At 44.0% G+C, this 10,763-nt stretch overlaps 1 protein-coding gene across 4 annotated transcripts in view; it reads right to left on the minus strand.

Annotated features, from left to right (window-relative positions):
* Cblb (Cbl proto-oncogene B) overlaps positions 1-4,913 on the minus strand; it is a 167,267-nt gene extending 162,354 nt beyond the window's left edge. For all 4 annotated transcript variants that reach the window (XM_045146999.1, XM_045146998.1, XM_045146997.1 and 1 more), the window contains exons 1-2: positions 4,828-4,913; positions 4,020-4,211 (exon numbers count right to left, since the gene is read on the minus strand). In XM_045146999.1, the coding sequence (XP_045002934.1) occupies positions 4,020-4,187 (168 nt within the window). In that variant the 5' untranslated portion in view covers positions 4,188-4,211; positions 4,828-4,913. The remainder of the gene's footprint in view (positions 1-4,019; positions 4,212-4,827) is intronic.
* Positions 4,914-10,763: the final 5,850 nt, after the last annotated feature.

Below are 10,763 nucleotides of genomic sequence, written 5' to 3' on the forward strand. Positions count from 1 at the left end.
AGTTCAAGGCCAGACTGGGCAGCTCATAAGATCCTTTCTCAAAACAAACAAAAAAGGAAAGAAAGAAAAAAGAAAAGAGAAGAGAAGAGAAGAGAAGAGAAGAGAAGAGAAGAGAAAGATTGATTTTTAAAAAAAAGGAAAAGAAATTGAAAAAAGAAAGAAAACAATGCCTAGGGAGATATAGTGGTAGAGTACTTTCTTAGCATGCACAAGACTCAGAGTATAATCCATCCACAGTACTAATAGGAAAAAAAATACTAAATGTGATTCCTTATAGAATTATCTTTAGAGGCATAAGGAATTCAACTTAAAAAGAAAATATGTCTTACAATGTGTTTGTAGTGCGTGTGTGTGTGCATGTGTGTGTTTAAGCATGCTCACTGACAGACTAAATCTCATGATGGCCACTGTGAATTAAGCAGGGAGAAGGAATGATGTTTCTAGTCTATGCACTGCACTAAATGCACTATGGTAAAAGGCAGGGAAAGAAAGGCCACCTGGCACCATCACCTGTTACTTGCTGTCAAAGCTTATAGCGACGCCCCTTCAAAGAAATGACAAGGGCAGCAACACCAGAACGCAGGCAAGTGCTCAACTGGCTCCGCTCTTAAGTATCATTAATCACTTCCGAGTTTCCTGCGCGTCCACGTGTGCTCAGTACATTCAGCGTCTGCTGGATACAGCATTGCTTCTATTTTCTGTCACCTGGCTAAGACTCCTGGGAAAGCCACGTTCAGGAACCTCAGATTAATAAATTATGATTCTGACCACACTGATTTGCAAACATTTCCTTACCCTCACTTTACATTCCCAACAAGAGCATGACCGCGCTGTCCCTCAAAGACCATGGCCAGCAGAATCCAGACAGAACTCTGGACAGTGGTCAGAACAATAAGCGGGGATTCTCTTTTCCGCCCCCACTGTGTTGTTTGGGTCTGTGTTACACCCTGTCCATTCCACATGTCAATTACCTCTTTCTATACCTAGTTCTGATGTTGTTGTTCTCCTAACTCCCAAAGGACAAGAGTAGGGTCATGCCTCAGCTAGCTTTGTACCCGTAATAACCTCTTGGTATGGCATAACAGGCCCCAGTAAATGCATCTTTTTATAAAACTATGTCTATAGCCATTTGGGAACAAAATGCACATTGCATTTTGTGTATACTTGAAACTACTTGTGTATTCATGAAACTGATTCTGTCAACGTATGAAAACACATCCGGTGTCGGATGGGTCACAGCGTGCTAAGAGAAGAACGATCTGTCTCAGTGCAACGTTTGGAGTGGCACAGGAGCTCTCTCCTCCCGAGTGCACAGCGAACCCTGCGCTACTGATGCTCTTACAAAATACTGCGGATTTCACAAGGAACACAACTGAGAGATTGCTTTTGCCTATTCTCAGGAACCTTGAAAAGAAAGCCTACCCTCTGGAAACAGAACTAGCTGGAACTGGATTCTTAGCTGACCATTTTAAACCCCAGAGGACAAGCAATGATGAAACTAGACACTTGTCAGACATGTTCCTTACATTCCAAGATGGATTCATTACCCCTGTAAAAGAAGTTATTCGAATTTGTAATTACTTCATAACAATACTTTGAAGACCTACCTTTGAACTTCTTACTTAACCTTTACTTTTACTTAAAGACTAGTCAGACTTAAAAGTTGCTGTGTTCTGTAATTTACAAGGAAAAGGAATTCTATGCTAAAAAAAAAAAAAAAAAAGTAATATGTCAAGGGATGAACTTCTGAACTAAAAATAAAGGTCCTGAAGGAATCAACAGTGTGTATATTATGAACCATTTCCTTCCCAGTGAGGAAGAAATAACACCCCACGTGGGGGAGACCTTCTACATCACACATCCCGGCCAAATACACAGCAGTAGAAATAAACACACTCAACAGAATAATACAGGTTAGTTTTCTCCACAAAGCCCACAGACACAGTGACCACTGTCATCTTTGACAAATAATAAAGATGAATAGGGAGACCCAGAGAACTGCACCTTTGCCAACACCCACTTGCCATCAAGCAGCCTGAGGTAAGAGATCTCCTTGTGTGTCAAGCTCCTTAACCTTAGGGAGCCAAACCAAAACCCACAAAAGGGTTCATGAAATAGCCAATGGCAGATGTAACTCGTGGTGAGATAATTAAAAGCAGATAAAAACTATGGTAACAACTATAGAGCAAAATTATGCACACCATATTTTTCTTCTTTTTTTTTTTTATTGTTTTGGTTAGGCTCTCCAGTAACTAATGCTCAGAACTTTCTCACTTAGATCATTTTCATGTGATGCTGTGACCCTCAGTCACAAATATACAAATCTGGACACCCAAAAGGGAGATGTTGACTGGGAGGGACAACTCCCATTAAAGCCTGCTCCATTTCTTGCCTACTTGTGAAACAGAGAAGATAGAGAAAACCTTGGTGAATTCTTTCTCCTACCCCCAACGAAGGATTTAAGTAATAAGGGTGACCTTCGCATGCCTGCATACTCTTTAAGAAAAGCAATGACAGCTTTCTGCCTGCAAAATACCAAATATGTGCAGGTTTTCCAACTGCATATCCTTCGTTTTTAAGTGCCCAATGTTAAAACCAAAGCCTGACCCCAAGCAGCAAGTTGCAATGTTCTGACACCATGACATCACTCTGTCTGGAGCACTTTAATAACAATTTGAATAAATTGGCAGAAGCATAAATAGGTCACACTGAAGACCAAAACTAAGGATATTTACCCTGCAAAAAATATTTTCTCTGCTCATACCGTTAGGACAATGACAGGCCTACCATTTATATAACCTTACTTGTACATTCCATAAGAAGAAATGAAAATAAAACAAACCCTGTTACCTTCCTGTACTGTTGAATATTATTGCTGATGACTTTATAGTCAATATTCCTCCTCATGAATAAACCAAATCAAAACGAACGTGTCCATATCATTTCATGTAAGCTTTGGCACATCAATACCAATGAATATGTTTTTAACCTCCCTTTTATTCACTTATTTTTTGGAGCTCGGGTTCAAATCCCAGGCCTTGCTCATGTTAGTACTCTACTACCAAGCCCAACTCACAGCCCTCAGACCTCCTTTTCAGACCTCCAGTATACACAGCTCAAGTCCTAACTAATTCAAAATCAATAAGGAACAAGCTATGACATTTGTTTCACAACCTTACTTAGTGGTGACTGTTACAGTTTTACAGTACATCTCTGCGGTACACATGCTACCCTTTTAACTGCTTTTGAGAATTCACATGCAGTTTGGATCCTCATTCTGAAACCAGAGCTCACGTAAAGGCAACAAGCAGAGCCCACAGAAGTTTCTCACCCTCTCCGTCCCACAACCCAGCACACATTTTCCTTTCACAACAAACAATGTGCAATCGAAAAGGTTTCCTGTTTCAAAATGGAACAGTAGATGAAAGAAACTGTAACTAACTATATCATTAACAATTTAAAAAAAAACAAACAAAAACACTTTCTTTAATGAAGACAAGCTACTAAAGATGAAAATGGAAACTCTTCTATAACCACCGCTTCCTCACCTGAGTGCTTACTCTAGTTTTCCCAGGGAACCATCCCACCTCTCACACGTGCTTGTGAGCAGTGATCCATGGGAGACCTCTGTGAAGCTGTATGTGTGTGCCTTCTTGTCATCCAAGGGCAGCACAACCGCACGGAGGACTGGGAAAACACACTTCTAAACTACCCTATGGCCATGCACCCACAAAAATCAGCCAAAGATTAAAAAAAAAAAAACTTGGCATATCTGAGTCATGTAGAGGAACTCTGAACCTTGAAGAGCAGGACCAAATGTAAAGGAAACAAGTCTTTGCTCTGAATCCAACTTTTCAAAACACAGGATGGGAACTGAAAAAAAAAAAAAAAAAGTCCAACACAAAACAAAAGACTGCCGCCATAATACCACAACAGTAATTAATTAACAGTGTGCAGAGATAAGCCAAGAGAGGAAGCCACATGCAGTGCAGAGGGCCAGGTAGGACGACACGACTTACGACTTTGTCCATGAGTTTCCAAGTTTTCTCCACAGTCCTGCGATCAGCCGCAGCTTGCTTGGGGGGACCGACTGCATCCTGAATGGCATCGATAATACCCAAAATTCGACCTTTCCGGGGGTTTCCTCCTCGACCACCAGGGTTTCTGCCATTCATAGCATTGGCCATCTGGAATCTTAGCTCTTTACAAAGCTAGTTTTAAAAAGAAGAAGAAGAAGAAGAAAGTTAGTTGGGTAAGGAAGTACTGACCCAACAGGAACTGGTGCCCACAGCATTCTCTGCCTGCGTGAACAAAGTCAAAGCGTCCCAAAGTCAACTTTTCAGGAGCCTAATGGATACAAGTTGCGTTCTTCCACTGACACGAGGGCCGTCTAGGAGCCCTGGAGCTCCATTTGTTTTCAGAATAGCAGGAGCTAGAGACGCATCCTCCTCGGGTTTCCAAACAGTTAAGCGTTGCTAACAGAGCAACTTTTAACAGGTTTCCTCCAACTGGATAGGAAGCCAATGCCCTCCCCTCTCCCAACTCATCCCAACTCAAAGCGCTAACGTGCACCCTCCAGAAATCCCGGGGGGGGGGGTCCCCACCACCGAGGGAGCTCACTCTCACCGCGCGGGCGCACTCCACCAACTTGCTAAGGGCACCGATGCAGGGTCCCCCGCACGCGCAGGGGGCCCATCGGTGGTCCGCAAAGGCGTGGGACGTGGACCCCCCCGCCCAGCCCGCTCAGCCACCGGGGCTCGAGGACCACACGCCCTCCTGGAAGCCCACCCGGGCCGCCGTCCCCGACCCGCCCGGGGCGGAACGCACCCGCAAGCCGACGGCCCGTTCGCAGAGCGCTGGCAAAGTGGCCGGCGGGTGGGCGGGCGGTCACCGCGGGCAGCCCGTGCCCAGCCCCGGCCGCCGCCCGCTGGCCGTCCGGGATCGGCCGTCGGGCTCGGGCCCTGGGCAGCGGGGACGAGGCCGGACAGGACCGGGTGTCCCTCGCCTCCACTCCCCGCTTCTCCGCCGGCGCGGGGCGGCGTGGACTCCCCGCTGGCAAGTGCACAGGCCCGGCTGTCTGTCCGTCCGTCCGTCCGTGCGTCTCCCCGCGCCGCGGCCGGGTCCTGCGGGCCGGCGATCGCGTGTGCGTGCGCGCGGGGCGCGGGTCCCCACCGGCTGTCTCGGAGCAGGAGGGGCAGCGGGGTCCCCGAGCTCGGGCCGCCCCCAGACGTGGACACGCAACAATTACCGTGCACTCAGCCCACAGGCGCGCTCCGGGGACGCCGCCGCCGCCCTCGCGCGCCCGCCCGCCCGCCCGCCCGCCGTGGCCGGAGGAGGAGCCGCCCGCGGGGACGCCCGCCCGCCCCGAACCCGGCACACCGACGGGGCGGGGCCGGGGCGGGGCTCGCACTCCACGGACCAATCCCGCGCGCCCGCGCTCTTGAGCGACAGCCGCCCGAGCCAATGGGCGCGGGGAGGCGCCCAGCCATTCACCGCCCTAAGCGGCCCTTCCACGTCCTCCGGCGTGTACACAATGGCCCCCGCGAGGAGAGAGCCGGCTCGTCGCAAGTCCCGGACGGACCGGGACAGAGACGGGGACGGGGAGGGGGCACAGACAGGCGTGACAAGGAGGCGTTGCGCAGGGCAGAGGAAGTGGAAGAAGAGAAGAGCTGACTGACCAATGAGGGGCACGCAGGTGGGCGTGGACGCGCCAAGCGGGCGGCTGGAGCCGCCAGAGCCTGGAGGGCGGGACTTCCGGTTCCCCAGCCGTCCGTCCGCCCTTTGTCTCCTAGCAACGGAGCGGGCCGCGAGGATGCTCTCCGGGGCGGGGCGGGGCGGGGCTGCCGGACCCCGAGCCCGGCGGGCGCCCCGCGCTGCACGACGGGTCTGCAGCTCCTGGGACGTGCGGTGAGGCTGAGTCAGAGCCCACTGCCGACCCAGACGTCCTGGGTTTCTGGGTGTCCCTGCTGCTGTGAGTTCCAGATCGCGCTGGAGGCTGAAGGCCAGGCTGGTCGGGTACTGTCTGCCAGTCATGGCAGGGCAGGAAAATCACCAGACAATGAGAGTAGCGAATGCGTGTCTCACAACTTTTCACTCAGCACGAGTTTGTGCGCAAATGACTGATGAAAACTCAGTTGGGTTTTTTGTTTTGTTCTGTTTTTTTTTTTTTTTTTTTTGTCGCTTTACTCCGCATAAACATGTCCCGTTTCAATACCAACCTGGTATTTGTCATTCTCTTCCCTAAGTTTCATTCGTCTATCAGGGGTGTTGTCCTTTACATCCCAAAAAAGGGCACACAACAAGTTACTATCAAGTAGCAAAGGATACTGTGCCAGGAGCCTTCTTTCTTAGAGATCATATATTAAACAAATGCCTTTTTTATAAGATTTGAATGTTATCATACATAATACTGGCAATTGTTCTGCATTTTCAGACTTGAGAAATATTTTCACCACTACAGTGGATACACACTACGTGTTGGGCTACTCAGACATTGTGATATTTTACATCATATGTAAAAGATATAGAGAGAGAGGAGAGAGAGAGAGAGATGTTTATACTTACATATTTCTCTAAGCAATTAGCCTAATAAAATGTTTCTTGGCGGTTCTGACCACTTTCTAGTAAGTGAGGATGTTAGTCAGTGATTATTACTGTAAAGGCGTCTGAATTGCCATAAGATGCTTTATGGCTCTTAATTCAGATGACTAAGATTTTCATTTGATGAATACAGACAGAATGTGCTCTTTGCAACAAGCCAAGTAATAGAATAGGATCCAGGAATTATTTTTTTCCTATGCCATTATTTCTATGCCAATAATTAAGGAGAAGTTCCTTGTTTTCATTATGTAAGTATCCTGGCCTTTCCACCCATCCATCCATATCTCCCTTATTCATAATAAAAGCTGAAACAAATACTCAGATGAGGCTGTAGAAGAGACAAACGTTGGGAAGCTATATCCTTTATGTCCTTAAATGACCTTTTAAAATTAATCTATAAAGAATTGAAACTAAGTGGATAAGGTATTGCTGTACATATCTAAGCAGTTATACATAATAATTAAGTATATGGCATGCATTCATATTTGGATTCATGTAAGTAAAATACATGCTCTATGTTATTCCAGCAGTTTGCAACTCAAAACGTTGATATTCATAAAATGGTACTGCCTGTGGTCTGAACCACTTCCTGGTGATAACAAAGGATAAGGTCCAGTCATAAATTGCTTCTCTGCTCTGACCAGATTCCAGGCTTAAGAAACTCATTTCAATATGGCTGCCAAATCCTTCTGCCCAAGACCATAACCAAACCTAACACAGTCTAAGGCTGTGTTTCTTGTTAGCTGTAAAAAGCAGCAACAGCTATCAAGCTGCTAACCTTAAATGTAAACCTCACATACTGAAGACATATAGGATGGGTCTGAGTGTCTCATATATATATATATATATATATATACACACACACATACATACATACATGCACTAATGTATAAATATATATTTAAAAGTATATATAAGTTATGAATATGTAATTTATACAATCAACATATTACAGCTTCGTTGTCAACTAGCTATTGATCAGAAGCATCCAGAGCACAAGTTAAGTTCTGGTGTATGTTCAGGTGGTGAGGACTCCGAACTGGGTTACAATTGTTGAGCTGATGGGCCATCAGCTTTCTCCTCAGTCTATCGATATACATGGGAGAATAACGCCTGCTGGGGGAAGACTGAAGCATAATAAATATGGGCCAATAAAAGACTGTGTAGGTAGGCAAATAACGAGCACAAAGAAATGTGCTCTTGGTACACTTGGTGACACTCAACTATAAGCAGGCTACTCCAAGCCAGCAAGGCTAGCTAAATAAATAGCATGCTCATTTCTTCCAAACAAGGTAGTCTCCAGTCCTGTGCAGTTCAAAGAAAATAAAGCCTCACTGGGAGGGAGGCTTACAGTTGGAAACTAGACAGGTTCATGCAGCATCCTAAAGAGTAATGTTCTGTAAGATCTGACATGAGGCACAGTGGAACTCCTCCCTACAAGGTCTTGGTAGCCCCAGAGTGACCAGGAAGTGTACAATAGTAGTACACTGGCCACAAGCATGTGTGACTCCTCAAGTGAGACACGTCATGACAAGGACAGGTAAGTTTTACGGGGACTTCTATGAGTACTTGTAATTTGAAGATTAATTTAGGACATTAATGTGTATGCCAATAGGTTGCTGTCATCTGGAAAAATGCCATTTATATCCCTACCTTTAAACATAGTGAAATATTTTAGAAACAAAAAGACAACTATTGAGGAAAATGCTGAAATTTTTCTCCAAGATTTCCTTTCTTTTTCTTGACTTTCTTCAATTTCACTAGTTATTCTTGTGTTATCAGACATGAGTTGACAAAATAATAGGGCCCTGCTATAAATTATGTAACATGTTGTTAGCTCAAAAATTTTTTTGAATGAATGAATGGGATATTTAAAGATATCACATTGAAAAATGATAGGCTGATTCCATTGCTGCACAATAGAGAATTCACTTGATTTGCAATCCCGAGTAAAATGTCAATTTTCCTCAACCCCAAATCTGTCTGCAAGTCTCACCAGGTAGACTTACAATGGTGGTGCTAACACAAAAACAGAATACCATAAAAAAAAAAAATGTCACTCTTTTAAAGAGAACATGGCCACACATTCATGATTAGAAATAAGAGCCATGTGACAGATGCATATTTGATTGTAGCAAGTCATTCCTTCTAAAGAGGAATTTTGTACCCATTTTGGAACATAAACTAATGATTGGCAGTGAAGGCCACTATTCTTGTTCTTATCAAATATTCCCAGACGGTGATTTCTAGTCTGGGCTCACTGAGCAAATACAACTAAGTTAATGACGGCCTAAACAAAATGCAACCTTAGTTCTTTACATGCACACAGAGTCTGAAGGCAGGACATGTAGGTAAATCTACTGAGGCTCCACAAGGTTCCCAGAGACCCAAATTGCTAACTTTTGTACTTTTCTAGTACCCATTGCCTGCCTTAGAGACACCACATATCATGATTTGGGTATTAAAACTCAAATCCTTGTCATTGCATTTACAGGCTAAACATGAATAGGAAAGTCAGAGGGACCAATCAAACTTCCATCAGAATCTATTTCTCTTTTCTTTTTTTTTTTTTCAAATAATCTTCAGAGTACTCCTGCAAATATAAACACATCAAGGCCAGAACATAGATTCTCGACCTCATTTAGCTGTGAAATATTTGGAAACCTTATGTGCTTTCTGTCATAATTAGCACCAAAGTCCACAAAAATCTTCAGGTTTTGTTTCAACTGCCTACTTTGTTCCGATTGTAAATCTTTCATCCTTCATTGTATCTTTTTGTTACATTTTTCATATTTTTCTAACAGGTCTTGATTAAGATAAACTACAGGAATAATCTGTTACTTCATTTCAGATAGAAAAAATTAAAATTTGAAAAAAAATTGCTATAGTAATTTCTCTATGATCTTCCTGCATTTTGATTTACTGCAGATTTTAGAATATTGTATTTATTTTTGAATTAAAGATACTAATTTACAGTTCTAAATTATGAAAATGATCTTGATATGAATGGCACTACTCAGTTGGGGAGATCTGGAGTTTTGTAAATGGGGACTAAACCCTCAAAAACATAAGTGATAAATCTGAATCGATTGAGATTAATTCATGCTACAAAACCATATAATGATGTGAAAAGTTAAGTTCTTCCAAAACTAATATTAACATGAACAAGAAATTCAAAACAACAAAATTAAGCATAGAAAATCCTGGAAAATGTTATGTAAATCAGAAGAAATAAATTCCCTCCAAGAGTAAATTTAGCAATGCCAAGATGAGTGACATATACTATAAATCTACAGAATGTCTTCCTTAGTGAGTTTGCAAGTCACATTTTTGAGGAACAAAGTTATGCTATGTATTTTAAATTTTTCTTAACTGCTAAAAGACGTAAAAATCTATTTGGCATCCATCAATCCTTATTAATCATGATGTCTATTTGCATATTTATTTGCTCATGCATTCAATAAGCCTTTGTTGCACATCTAATCTATGCCAAGAATTATGCCAGATACTGGGAAATGCATTGAGTGATTCCGCCTCAGTCAGTGTTTGCGAAGAGGAAGCGGGCTCATTAAGAGATCTTTTAGCTGAGGTGTTGAAAGCTCTGAAGTCTTCAGAAGAAGTCACTGTGAGAAACTGAGTAAGGCGGCCAACACAGGCTGGAAAAACCATGACGACAGGCCCAAGCACATAAGTTAGAAAATATTCGCCCAGTGTAGTGTCACAGGCTTGTAATCAGTACCTGGGAAGCCGAGGCAAGAGGATTGTCATGATTTCCAGGCTAGCCTGAGCCACAGAGTAAGTAAGACTCTGTCACACAGAAGAGAGAGAGAGAGATTAGCAGAGACTCATGGCAGTGTCATTCTAGGTAGAGGGCTGCTCAGGAGCAAAGACCAAAAAAAAAAAAAAAAAAAAAAAAAAACCCAAGATCTGTGTTTGAACAGAGAGTAAGCAGCTTCATTTCGAGGGAAGGAAAGAATTACAAGGAACAAAAAGGGTTGGCTGAGACTTTTTAAAACTGAAGCTCCTGTCAAAGAACTGGGGTTTGATGTTAGATGACCAGGAGCTGAGGAGGCGGCAAGCAGAGGTGCTGAAAAATCTGTGTAGGAAAGGGCCTGTGTGTTCTACAGAACCTGCGCCTGGAGCGGGACGGGCACTTAGGAGGA

Source organism: Jaculus jaculus, chromosome 4 (genome assembly GCF_020740685.1).
Source record: "Jaculus jaculus isolate mJacJac1 chromosome 4, mJacJac1.mat.Y.cur, whole genome shotgun sequence".
Classification (NCBI taxonomy): Eukaryota; Metazoa; Chordata; class Mammalia; order Rodentia; family Dipodidae; genus Jaculus; species Jaculus jaculus.